The 14,781-nt window shown below is 35.0% G+C and overlaps 1 protein-coding gene across 22 annotated transcripts in view; it reads left to right on the forward strand.

The window, feature by feature from the left end:
- Positions 1–14,781, forward strand: part of birc6 (baculoviral IAP repeat containing 6) — a 156,255-nt gene that overhangs the window by 6,624 nt on the left and 134,850 nt on the right. For all 22 annotated transcript variants that reach the window (XM_009293036.5, XM_009293039.5, XM_073928501.1 and 19 more), the window contains exons 2-3: positions 1,171–1,352; positions 11,122–11,259. In XM_009293036.5, coding sequence (XP_009291311.2) covers positions 1,171–1,352; positions 11,122–11,259 — 320 coding nt within the window. The remainder of the gene's footprint in view (positions 1–1,170; positions 1,353–11,121; positions 11,260–14,781) is intronic.

A 14,781-nucleotide genomic window follows, 5' to 3' on the forward strand; every position in this document is an offset into this window, starting at 1 on the left:
TTAATCTTGCAGTTGAAACAAAGCAGTGACAAAAATCGCTAGCACAGATAGTCATGCAGTGTGAAAACATCTGTGACACGACTACTTTGAAAATCATGCAGTCTGATCTCATCATTAATGTGACTGCTTCAATGGTCAAGCTCATGCAAATTTGTGTCAACGCGGTGTTTATTGATTATTCATATTAACCCTCTTTATGTAATAAACAAACAAGTTGAGAATCAAAAGACAAAAAAGTGAAACCATATATCAGAACCATACTGTTCTCAAAGTGACAGCGTACAATACTCCTGCTGCCGACTGTTTTTATCATATTGATCAAACAAAAGCAAAAAAAATCACTCACTGCTTTTGACTGAAGGACTTTTGTAGCTATAATTAAAGTTTTTTTTCTTACAGTGAAGAACGATGCTTAAAGCACAGCTTGCTTCAGGAAAGTAACTGTATATATACAGTTAAAGTCAGAATCATTAGCCTTTTTTCTCCCTCAATTTCTGTTTAACGGAAAAATCAATCCATTTCTAAGCATAATAGATTTAATAACTAATTTCTAATTAATAATTTCTTTTATCTTTGCTATGATGACAGTACAGAATATTTTATTACATATTTTTGAAGATACAAGCATTTAGCTTAAAGTGCGATTCAAAGGCTTTATCAGGGTAGGCAAGTCATTGTATAACAGTAGTTTCTTCTGCAGACAATTAAAAAAAATACTGCTTAAAGGGGAGAATAGTATTGAACTTAAAATATTTAAATCTGCTTTTATTCTTGCCAAAATAAAACAAGTAATACTTTCCCCAGAAGAAAAAATATTATAGAAAATACTGCAAAAAATTCCTTGCTCTGTTAAACATCATTCGGGAAATAAAAAAATGTATTATTCACAGGAGGGTGATTAATTTAGATTTTAACTTTATATTGTTTTGAATAATCGGGATTACAGTTATGGCCAAAATAATCGTGATTATGATTTTTCCAATAATCGAGCAGCCCTAATGTATATCCATTTTTCCTTGAAATAGTTATGAGTTGCTGATGTGGCAATAAAAATAAACAAATATGTTTGATCTGTATGTTTGTTGAACTAATGTAGAAAAGCTTCAGCCTTATGCATTAATGATCACTCAGCTTCTCTCCTTGTGTGTGTGTGTGTGTGTTCTGTGACAGCTAAACCTGGAGGCCGGGTGAGGTGTCAGTACTTCCCAGCTGTGGATAAGGTGCTGTTTGTGGACGATTATGCTGTTGGCTGCAGGAAGGACTTGAATGGGATCCTTCTTTTGGACACGGCTCTCCAGGCCCCCGTGTCCAAGCCAGAAGACATGGTCCAGCTGGAGCTGCCCGTCACTGAGGTAAGATACATGGCATATTGTGCATATTGATTTATTGTGTATAGCATTGCGATTGCGAGTTGGCTATGCTTTACCTGACCACTAACAGTAAATGGTTGTAGGTTGACCATCTCAGTACAAAGGTGAGCAATGGTGCATTTTAAGCAGCTTGGAATTATTTTCTTGTGTGCTCTTTTGTTTGATAGGATGATAAATATTTATTTCTGTGAAATCTAAGTATGCATTTTTATAATGTTAAATAGGACTAAATGTGTAATTTGAGTCTATCACTCCAGATGGTCAGTCTGACTTACAGCTGATAAATGTTGTCAGGGCTTTCATGTCACGGCTGGACTGCACATTGTATTTATTGGTAGGGGTGGGAATCGATATTACAGTGGTTCATCGCTATCACTTTTTGTGGCCTCGCAGTTTTACACATTTTTTTTCATACAATTTGACTTTTTTAAATATTTTAATCTTGACTGGCTGTAGACCACTTTCGATCAATCTCCTCCATGCCGTGTCTCCTGTACAGTACAGAATGCGTTCAACTTGACAATTTTACGTAAATCTTTGATCACTAGCAGTGTGATTCTGAAGCGCTGTACTATATGTTTTCAAGTTTACTCCTCATAATGCCGATGAAATGTTCTGCACCGTCAAAGGCAACTGCAGAAGCACCCAAAAGGCAGAGTAAGATGCTAAACATCACACAAAAGCTGAACTTCTGGACATGCTAAAGACAGTAATGCAGCTGTAGGTCACCATTGCGGAATAAATGAACGAAGATCCAATGGTTTTGATCATTTGTTTCATATACTGGACTTATTTTTCTACGAAGGTTTGAACTTTCAGAGTGTTTAAACGAGAGAAAAGTGTGAAAATCTTAATGCCTGTCTGAGAAAAGTGTATAAAGAGTGTAGTGTAGTTAAAGTTTACAGCTTCAAAACATCTGTAATAGTTGTAAAAAATGAAGCTGACTATTGCGGGCTATTTGTAGAAAGTAACTACCTCTTATTATGAGGGACTGTATTCTAAAATGATTCTCGACCTATGGTTTTTCCCTATTTCAGTCAAATACATCTTTTCAACTTTACGTTTAAACCAGAATTAAAGTTTGACAGTACTGCCATCTTAAAAGTAATTTGTTTTATAAACAAAGTTATTCAGGATGAACAAATGCTTGGAATTGCTTTTAGTTCAGAGCCAAGGAGAACCAGCCCTAAAACAAGATAGTTGTAGTAGTAATAGCAACAATTAAAAATTCTTAATTGTCTAAATTGCTTTAATTTGGCAGCATTTGAACACATTCTTGTCAATACCTGTTATTTTCAGTTTCTAGCTCGAGCCCCAGCAGACTTCCACTGTTGCAATCTATTTTATATACAGAATCATTAGAGAAGGAATTGCCCTTTTCCATAAAGATACGAATAAAGATTTTTTTTTTATATAAAGATACGTTCTTAAGATAACCTTTTCCTTCTGACACTTTAATTTGTTTAGAGCTTGATGGTAAAGCAAACATTTCAAGCAGAACATAAAAGCAAATGGCTGTGATGTCATTTTGGACAATGTTATTCTCCAAAAGGAGCTTGGCAAGAGAACTTGGTAGAATAATTTGCTTTGTTTGGGAAATTCTTTTGAACATGCTATTGGTGTGTGTGCTCTGAGGCTCTGCCGCCTTTGACTTGGAAATGATCTCTGATTAATTTCTTCTGTTCAGTGTTCAGATGTAAAAATGATGAACATTGTTGAGAGCTGGTGGAATTTAAAGTTATTTTGCTTAAAACCACTTTTTGTTGCGAGTATGTTGGGACTTTAAAGAGTTTACATGGTAAAACCTTGAGGTTAGGTTACCTGTTGAGAAGAAACCTCACAAATTAGGTGTCTCATTTGAAAATTTTTTACCAAATTCCTCTTGCACAATCTTCTCTATAGTTACACCATAATTCTTACACCATTTACTGCCTTTGCATATTTTGCAAAAGCTTCCAATATTGGCTCTGACTGCTGTAAGTGAAGATGAATTTCCATCATAGTCTAATGTTGGCTGAACACCATTTGGCTTCGCCTGCCTGCTACAGTAGCCACACCCCAACGTCTCACTATTGGTTGACTTGGGAAGCGTTGGACTGATTTGTATGGGCCACTCCTTTGGATTGTGAATTGCACTGTTTACTGATTTGGGGGGAGATAATCTTCATGAATGGTTATTATAGTTATTGTAGTCAGTCAACTATAAAGTGGTTAAAGAGAATGTAAATGATTTTCTTTTTTTTTTTTTTTTTATATAGAAAACATTTCTTGTATAAAAAAAAAATCTCATATTTATTTCAAAGCCATGCTATCTTAAAGTTCTCATGAAGTGCTTTGAAATGTTTTTTTTTTCGTTCGATATTTTAAGTAATCTGAAACAGGGTGGGACATAGAGTAGCGCCTACTTTTGTTTGTTACCACCGAGAGTGGTTAAGCTCAGGTGCATCAAAAGCAAAGCAAATGAGAAGCATCTTAAGCATTTAATATGTCAAAATTTGATTAGAAACTATGAGGAAACTTTTGTATGAGGTGGAATCAAAAAAAGTATTCCATTAAGGCGGAAGTGACAAACTGCTGGCTTTGGATTGTTTTATCTTCTCTAAACGTTAATTTTGTCTGTTTTGGAGGACACAAGATATCCTCAAAAGAGGCCTGTTGTGCAGTAAGCATATTCATAAGGTTTTTAAGCACAATTGTGTTGCAACAGTCTGTGAATATAATCAGGTTCTAATGGTAAGCATTTATTTATTAAGTTTTTTATAATTACACTTCATAAAAACAGTCTGCAGCAATTCTCTGACATTTCCTCTCTGTAAATGTCATCAGGGAGGGAAAGTCCCACTCATTAGTGTTGATTTCTCCCTCATTAGCATTGGAGGTTAGTGTTGTTTTTGAATCTGTAACTAAGCTGACACATAGGCATTTGCAGCTCCGCCCCCTTTTGAAAGGACAGCTGGGAGCACAATGTCATTTGAATTTAAAGTGACAGTCATTAAAATGGCACAATTAAGTTCAAAGCCTTAAATGGTGCAGTTTTAAAAACTCAAAAAATATTTGTGGGGTATTTTGAGCTAAAACTGAAATTGAAACCTCACTTCACATCTTGTAAAAGGGGGATAATAGGTCCACTTTAAAACATACTGATACTAAAACCTAAAAAACTTTTTAAATTTCACAGGACCTTTTACATATTCATCATGACTGTCATTGAGGTGCATGTGTAAGCACAGGTCACACAGGTCAGACTTGTCCTGTCATCAGTGTGGTGTAGTCTGACATATAACACACATTACATTGGTTCATCCATCACTGAACGGCATGAATTATTGTTAAGGACTCTCTTAACACGAGGTGTACATTACAATGCTGCAAAATACTAGTTGTTTGAGAGCGCCTGTTGATATAGTGATCGCATAACCAGTCTGACAAAGAGTGCTATGCAGACAAACTGGTTCATTGTGTCTTAGGACACTCTGAAAACAAAACTCCTGGCTCTCACCACTCCCTGTCCACATATGCTGATGTGTAAGAACCAGTGAATCACATAGGCACACAAATAATGATGGACACACTAACCCAAGATAAGTTAAGACTCAAATAGTCTGTATTTGATGCAAAAATAAAATTATTTAAATAAAATATTTAATTATGTGCTGTTTTTTTTTAGTGTTTGACATAATATTACATGGTGATTAATAAGGCATGTTTGATTTCTCCTTTAGGTTGTAAAGTTGGATACAGTTATGGATGTTGATTATGCTTTATGGTCGATTTGTCATGCGTTTTGATGTCCAATTTGGGTTGCGCTAAACAAGATTTATCAGACTGCTAATAATACTTCAGCATTCAGGCTCATGTGTGTCTACCCCTTGAGTCAAACGTATTTGTCAGCCTTATGCTAGATTATATCTTGTCCACTTATTAGTTCTGTAGAATTTGGCTAGTAACAGACCCCTTGCATTGTTTAAATGTTTTTGTAAAATAAATTTAATTACATATTTTAATTTAGTTTTTTTATTATTATATGTACACAACATCATTGCTAAATCAATATTTATACTATAAAAATATATTTAATTTTGGTAAAAATTTTTTACCAAATCAGCAACGTAGAATGAGTTTGACGTTATTAACATTAGTAGTGTAACATCACAAATGTCACGGTTTGGATCACATTATTGTCATAAAAAGGAGGAGACAAATGACATTTGCTTTCCATTTGTTAAAAAAAACAGTACTGCAAGACACTTTTGGTTTTAACAAACAGAACTTAAAATCTGTATTTCTTTAAAAAAGTTAAATGAAATAATCAGCTGAATAAAAATAAATTGTAAAAAATTTAGTGCTGTAAAAAAAATCCACTGTTGCTGATGACGCTAAATGTAGAAATCTAACATTATTAGTTGTACAACCCATATTTATATTTTGTCTCATTTTCAGTTAATTATTCAGTTATTCACTCATAAAACTTCATGTTTCATTGCTAGATGGATCATTTTGAAGAATTATTTAGTGTCATATTTTGATGGCTGGTTATTGGTTAAATAATGCAATTGTTGCCTTCTATTTTTGAGCGTCGTTAAATGCACATCATCGTGATTTTAATCTTAACATAAGCATCAGTGGTTTTATCTAAACTATAAACTGTTATACTAGTACTTTTTGTTATTTGACTGTTTTGTAACTTCCTAACTAACTCAAAAACTAAAGACTGAATCTCTTGATTTTTAAGTTTTTTAAATGTAGATTTTAATGCAGCGATTCGAAGGATTAATAAACGAATGTAAATCACCTTCATTTATAATTTGTTACGTGAGTGTTGAGATCCTGATCTTTTAATGATTATTCGTGCCGCTTACACTGAATGGATTAATGTAGACTAAACAAGTAGTGACAGAAAACACCTTTAATGAACAGGAAAGCCTAAATGCTTTCATACATGTGATTTGAATGATGCGAGAGGCGATCTCTCTGTGATTGTTACAAATTTAGGATTAATCTGCAGGTTACGTATGTTCTAAACCGTGGATTCTTATCCGAATCACTGATCAGTTATGATCTGTTGCACCCCTATAAACTGTAGATGACGGATATAAAAATACAATACTTAACTTTTCTATGAATAAATTAATAATATCTTGGTAAGCATTAAAAGCAATCTGAAAGACATCTGAATGAGCTTTTTAGATCAGCATTTAAAAACCCACAGTGGCCAAACACTAACTTTAATTTATCTGTTGTCTGTGTTGCTTTTTTATGGAGACCAGAAATAAACATCAAACAGTGATACAAGTAGCATTCTTCCAATGCTGGGAATCCAGTTTTGATCTACTTGTGCGTTTCTCTGAGATTTTATTTCCTTAAACACAATAGAGGCCATTGATATCAAAACATACTTCTTCAGGCAATGAGCTGGTCCTTATGGGAGAAAATCTGTTCAGCTAGGGTCACATGAGTTAACTTGGGAGTTCCCTAGTACTAGACTGAAGTGCCTGAGTCATGTTACTCAAATTATTGTTGTCCAGAATGGCCATTCATAAAGTGCACTATGAAATGTGAGAACTGAAGCGTAAACATGAGTCATCACATTGTTGGAAGCAGATATGTCCATAGGTAAGGGATAATGTATATTTAAGCTGTTCTTCTTGCAGAATAAATCCTAACATATCAGTTGTACAACACTAAATGTCCGTGTTGTACGAAAACAAATGTCTAGATGTACATAAAAAGTAAACTACAAAAAAAAAAAAACAACGATTAGACAAAACACTAGTTCTAGTTTTTTACAAGTTAAAATACTAATTCTATAATTAAAAGAAAAATGTCTGATTGCAGCCTACACTTGTGACTTATACAGTCACCAAATTGCACTAAACTATCAAGAAAAGCATTGTTTCCCCAAGAGCTGTATAATAAATGTTTTAAATGGCATAATTTATCATCATAATAATTTTTTTTTACTGAATCAGTATTGTAAAATAGATAAGACAGAGATTGTTAAATAGTCAATTTTTATTGGGTCTTTTTAAGCTCTAGGACAGTGTTTTGCTTCTGTAGTATGAGTTTGGCACACATAAATAGTCAGAAACATCTCTAGGTGGAACCAAAAGATTTTTTTTTTTTATGTTCTTTCTGCTGATGTGCTTTTTATTCAGATTCAAATTAGAGGACTCGGCCTTTTTGTAACTAACAATAAAATGTTGAAGGTAAAAAAAAAAAAGACTAACCAAGCAGTTTATACAGCCGACCACAGGTGTTTATGGGGTCTAAAACATTTGGACTAGTCCCCTTTCTACCACTTCCAGAGATAATCAAAAATACATTTTATTGGATTGCTATCATGCACATAAAATGCATTCAAACCGACACAGAATACCCCTTTAACCGGTGGTGGGCAATTGATTTTTCCATTTAGAAAATTGACACTGGGTCATTTTAGAGGACCGAACCAATACTGTTAATATACGTTTTCCAAAAAAAAAAAAGAAAAAAGAAAAAAATATATGCAAAACAATTTAATGAGACTATAAGATGCAGAGCACAGAATTTTACAGCATAGTAGCTACAGCACACAAATAATAATCACAGAGAGCGTATCTGTATCTGATTTTGTTAAATCGCTTGTCTGAGGTAATTGATCTACCGTTATTACTGTGTACATTCCGTACAAATTGGGAAGCTGACTGGTTGGTTCTTGTCACATGATTCTTGCTAAAAAGTAAAACAGTATGATGCCAGAGCTAAATTTACTAGATTTGCTGCTCCACTATATTAGTTTACAGAGAATCTTCACTTGCGCATGCAACAAGCTAGGAGAATGACAACACAGGAAGTACCTTCATGCATATCTCTCAAAAAAATGTAAATTCACATGATAATGACATAGACTGCACAATCTTTGATTGGTTGGCTTGGTAGTGTTGGCAACTGTAGGCGGAGCTAAGAGCCATATAAAAGGAGAGAACCCAGTGGCCAGTCACTTTTGTTTTGTTTAGTTTGATTTAAGTTGATGAGCATTTGGTGTTTTCCCCCCCTTTTTTTCTTGAATGAGTGCTTGTTTTAGATAGTGCTACGGTAGCATTGCACACATTTCAGATGAAAGCCTGAAACACTGGCAAAGATACTTGACAGAGTGGAACATAGAAAACCCATTGACTAATAGCATTTCAGAAGTGTTGTTGCGAGAGCAACATAGACAGAAGGCAGAAGTATAAATCACAGGAGCGTGGGCTGCATGCAAGGTGTTCACCGTGGGGTACGGCAAACACTTGACGCAAGAGGATAAATCAGGCTTAATTGTATTGAAATGACAACCTCTCATTTTATTGATGTAAAGTTCATTACATAGCTATGTATTATGGACAGTAATGCTTACTGTAGTAGACAGACATCATCATCGCTCCTATGTAGGCATGGGACAATAACTGGTTCAAGGTTTACTGTGGTTTGTTAAAAACAATTCATGTTTTTAAAAAAAAAAATTTATTTGACGTTTTTATTCAGGTTTTTAGGGCAAGAGTATCTCCAACAGAAAATCTTCATATCAAAAGCTACTGGTCAGACCACAATTCAGCAAAAATTTGAAAAGCAAATAACTTCCAGTATACACAAACATAAAAGCATGCTGTAGACCTGAACACTTCAGTGGCTTGCTTTATATTAAAAAAAGAAGGATATCCAAAGATGTCTGAGCAGGATGTTTTCACAGCTCTTGTTTGAAAAAATAGTCAGTAAAAGTGGCTGAGTAAAGCTTTGTTTAGGTGGGAGTGTCCAGTGTCCAAAGAGGGAAGGGTTTGCATGAAAAGGGGTGTTTCATTACATGCACTACAGCGGCAACACAAACACAGATAGAGATATCTCACTGTCTGAGATAGACAGTAGCTGTGTCCCAAATCGCATACTTATGCACTATTCTACGCCATTTTGTAGTATAAATAGTGTAAGTAGTGTGTTCACACTGAAAACTCTAAAAATAATAAGTGGACTTTAATTATCCGGATGATGCACTCATTCAGCCGCTAAAATGAAGTGTGGAATGATGGACACTTCACGCACTCAACGACCGCAGGTTTGCTCACGTAGCAGAAGGGACACATGTTGAATAACTTTATTTATTTTGGAGTGTGAAAGCAAAATTCTCCTACGAGAGTGATTATAGCGCCTCCCGATGGTGAATGCGGTTATACTCACAGCAGGTGTTATTCGATAAGTCGGTCGTTTATTTCACTGATTTGGCAACCGTCTAACGTCATCAGGGAAACGGTTTGAATTTCCTTTTAGTAAAAAAACATTAGTGTGCCATTTGGGACGACACTACATACATATACTATCCTGTTGAGTGTGTAAGTGCATAAGTACATAGTGCATGAGTGCATAGTGTATAGTGTGCCATTTGGGACGCAGCTAGTGAGTCGGAGAGCAGCAGGTCTGAGAGCTGTGTGGAAGTGGAGGATTTTCAGTCTATAATATTGTAGTGATATTTCTGTAAACTTAGTAACTAAATCATTTTGATTAAGTTATGTCTTTAAAAGCAGAAAGACTACTACTGCTGATAATACTACCTAACTTTGCCATCTGAATAAACATGAACAAAGAACATTGATCACACACTTACCAAATCTTTAGAGACGGGACAATATACACCAACTGGAACCGAGTTTTTTTTAAAAAGAAGACAAGTGGCAAATCTGGATTTCACCATTTCCACATTCGAAAAGCTCTCTGGTTCTAAATGTTACTTACAAACTTGCAACACATTTATAAACAACACCGATGACCCATGTCTTTGAACAATTCTTTAACTACTTGTTTGAATTACGGTTGGCAACGCAACGTGGCTTCTCTCTGAACACTGTAACAGGTAAAAAGAGTCTTCGAAACTATATCATGCATATTAATGAAGTTGCATCCCGTTCACAGTAGTGCACGCTGTTTGGTTCGATTCAAGTCTTTCTTATGACTTAATGAACAGGTGTGCTAAAAACTCAATGATGTCACTTTGTAACGGCTGGTACAAACAGCCAATCTCCACGCTGGAATTTACACAATGATCTCATTGCCATGATGTACCTTCAAAATTTATTTTTAAACCGGAAGAACAAATTTGCTCGACTATGCAAAAACATCCAATTTATACTTTTTTTGGTGAAATATATGCATCATAATAGTGTTTTTAGCAATGTTTGATGTCTGTCAACATCCCAAAAAATGCATTTTGGTGTTTTGTGACCCTTTAAGTTGTAAAGAAGTCAGTGTTATTGAAACTATTGAAGACAGCAGAAGTCAATCAATCTTCTTTTTAATTATGTAGTCTAACATGTTTACTGTTCCAAAATATTTTAAAAGTTTCTTAACTTGAAATATATTGTATTCAATAAGAAAAAAGATTGTTGTTTTTTACCCAGACATTAAAAAAGAACATATTTTAGAGCAGTAATCACCATTACATATTATAAATACTATTATACTGTTTTTGTACTGTTTTTTTCTGTTATCAAACTCTCAGACTCTTATACCGCCCCATCCCTACTATACAACTGGTCCTTTTAGATCAGATATCCACTATATATTCTAATATCCAATTGAGGAAATACAGAAATGATGTGGTGCAATTGGATTGAGTGTGATGTTCAACACTATTCCTATGAGTTCTCTGCTTTGTGTTTAGATGAATGGCTTGCACATCTATATTGTGTCTGAAATTTAAAAGGCGGTAACCATGAAATAAAATGTTCCTCTTATATTCCGGTAGGCCCAGCAGATGCTGTATGCATGCATGGAGAAGGTGGATGTTTCAAACACAGAGGGCTACGACCTGTTTCTCACCCAGCTAAAAGAAGGCCTGGAGAATACCTCACATGAGACAGCAGCCAATCACAAAGTGGCAAAGGTGAGTCCAATGGGAAGACGGATGAGTCATCTCAACTCTTCTTATCATTAAAAGCTTTTTGGAATTGCAGAGTTGTACGAGAAGTACAAAGTGTAGGAAATATAAATAGCCTAATGAATAATCAGCCTAGCTTACTAAAGGTCAAACACACCTTTTTTTTTTTTTTTTTCTCTCACTGTTTAGAGTCAAAATTGTGCTTTTTTTTTGGTTCTCATAATTATCTTTTCATGATCTTTGCATTAGCTGCGTTATGGTAACAGTTTACAGTTAAACTTAGTCAAATCAAAACTGACAGTATATCACAAATGAAATGCATCACAATTTTGAACTTGTTTTATTATATTGTTTTTTGGGTGATTGACTGTGTCACTATATGAATTGAATTCTCACATTACAAATTTAAAACCTAACATTTGGATTACTATTTGGAACTTTGTTTCACAAATACCGGTTTTCCTCTTAAGCTGAAATGGGCTTTCATATTGACCATTTTGAGGGATGTAAACTAAAACAATGGTCACAATGCATTTTCCATTTTCCATTTTTTATTTAATATTAATAAGTTTTGCTTATAATGCTCTTTTCTCTGACTCAGAATAAAAAAAAAACACAATAGAGAAACATAAAATATTAAAACACAGATAATTAAAAATGACAAAAACTCATAGATTAAAAGCAATACTAAATAAAAAAGTGAGTTTTAAGTAATTTCTTAAGACAGTCCAGGGAAGTGGCCCTCCTGATGTTTGTTGGTAGAGCATTCCATAATTTGGGTGCATGGTAAGAGAATGTCCTACCTCCTATTGTGCTGAGTTTGCAACGAGACGGAAACAAAGTAATACCCGAAGCAGAGTGCAAACAGCTGGAAGAAGAAGATACAGACACCAAAACATAAATATAATTGGGAACTGAATCACAAACTTCTTTATATGTTAAAATCAAGGATTTAAAACAATGCATGACTTAACGGGTAGACAGTGTAGCTGTTGAAGTACAGGGTTAATGTGAGAATTAGACGACGTATCAACACACGTGTAACTGAATTTTGAATATATTTTAATGTCCTAAGAGAATTGGCTGGCAAACACCCAAACAGAGAATTACAAAAATCTAAATGAGGCGTGATAAAGGGATGGGCTGCGATATTTTGTAGGTGAAAAAAGCAGTACTTTTTAAGTGTTTAAAATGGGGTTTTAAAGTAAGTTGAGCATCAAAAAGTACACCAAGATTACGCACCTGCGTTGAAGGTCAGAATATGACCCATTTCCTCTGAGTGGTATATTATGGTTCAGGACGCTTTTGCGGCCATTTTCACTGTCAAAAGGTACCAAAAAGCGAACCATACTGTACCCCCTTTTTTTGGTACCCTTTCCAAACGGTAGCATAACAAAAGGGTACCAAAAGGCTAAGCAAGACATGCTACTGAACGATATTGGTTTACAGAGACACATCACTAGCTCTTGCACAACCCAGAAGCATGAAGACAGAGGCAGCAACATTTTTATATACACAGCGAGACATTACACCATAAAAATATATACATATATTAAAAAGCCATGGTCGACCCGAACTTAAACAAATCTTATAGTCGTCTTGATGAACAGCCACAAAGTCAAGAAGAAGAGCGAAATCTACCCTGTGCCCTGTTTTTGTTTACAAGGCCATCTAAAGCGTGAGCAGTTTCGCTTTCTCGCTTACTATATTTGAAATAATGAACTTCTTGAGCTGATGATAATAACATGCGCGTAATTATTGAAGTGCTTCTGACATCTGATCCTTTCAGAAACGGAAAAACGCAAGAGTGAATCATGACAAAACAAAGGCGAAGCCCAAAAAACAAATAACCAAAAAAATCCTTTAAACAACTTAAAACATGAACAAACAGCCATGTTTAACTATTATCATCTCTTTTTGGACTATTATGAAATGGGAATGGTGGAATGGCTTTCTAACATGAGGTTACATGTGCTGGTAAGGATTAAAGATACAGATGAGAGGTTTACACTGACTGTGGGCTATATGCTGCGTCCTTTTTTTGAACCCAAATAAGGACTAAATGTATGCTGTGTGTAGTTTTTCTTTAATTGGTAACATATTAGAGACTAAGAGTCTGTATGTGTTCATTTATGTTGCATTTATTTATTGTATATAACAGTTATAATCAAATCATGTTCATAGAAAGGTTAGTAATGAACAATTATATACCAGTATTTATTTTTGCTTCTCATGATATGTGAGTGACCAGCTTTACTTTGCCATTTCTTTGAGCAAGATTGGTCCCCTTATGGCAGTGGAAACACAAGCCAGATGAAGGTGACCCATACCGTACTGTACCACTCAGTGCAAACAGGCCAATAGAGACGCATTAACTGTTAAAGTAAAATTACTACACCTGTTAAGAGCAGATGTAGTGCCAATCAACTAAATCTCAGTTTTAGAGCTATTTAATTTGAGCTATTTTTGTTATATCCAGGCTTTAATTTTCACCAAGCAGACAGTAAGTGTCGATATTGAGGCAGATAGATTAGGAGTGGTACTAATATAGATCTGAATACAATTTTTTTTGTAAGATTTGTACAAGAGGCAACATATAAATGCTAAATAAAAGTTTTCCAAAACTGTTTTTATAGGGACTTCCCATAGATTGTTTTCATACTGTAATGATTTTACATTATGAAAAATGATAAATGATTTTCATACTGTACAAGCTGTATTTTCTATCCCCCTTCCACTAAATTCCAGCCCTCACAGGAAAAGCATTTTTAATTGGTTTTAATATAATAGCATTTTAAAATTGTTTTAATATAAATTACTTCTTTCTGTGTGATCTCTGAGCCATTTTTCTTATGGGGACCAAACATAAAATGTCCAAATAAAATCAAAATGTAATGTATTGCTATAATTGTGGGGGCATCCTTAATTGTGGTATCCCCATACACACACACACCCACGCGCACACACATTGTAGTATTGCCCATCTATTCATTATTGTGCAGTGCTGGGATTTGGCTTCATGTTTCAGGACTGCAGACCTTTGAGCGGCTACTTTTTCTTTTTTGAATTCGAGGACCCCATAAAATCAGATTAAAAGCTTTCCAGCACAGTGTGTGTGTGTGTGTGCACGCGGTGACATGTTTGCTGATGTAATGCAATCTGACTGTGTTTGTTTGTTAATAAGCAAGAATAGTTGAGTCATGTAGCTTTACAGCATATAGATTATTGATGAGGCTGGTCCTTCAAGTGGCTGATCTGTGCAGACTCACACACACAACGCTGCCGCAGAGCTCACTGGTGTATCAGTAGCCCTGCAGTAACAGGAGGATGATCAAAGACTCCCTCTAATGCACCTGTGCTGCTCAAGTCTGCCAGAGCTGAAGACATATTAATACTCCTTCAGTCTTTATACGCACTGTGCTGCTGACTGCTACTGTAAGGATGCAAAGAGATGACGCATGGATTTGGTGGGAATTTGTTTGTGAAGAGAGACAATATGCTTTAGATAAAAAAAAGATTTATTTATAG

The sequence above is a fragment of the Danio rerio genome, chromosome 17 (genome assembly GCF_049306965.1).
Source record: "Danio rerio strain Tuebingen ecotype United States chromosome 17, GRCz12tu, whole genome shotgun sequence".
In the NCBI taxonomy this organism is placed as follows: domain Eukaryota; kingdom Metazoa; phylum Chordata; class Actinopteri; order Cypriniformes; family Danionidae; genus Danio; species Danio rerio.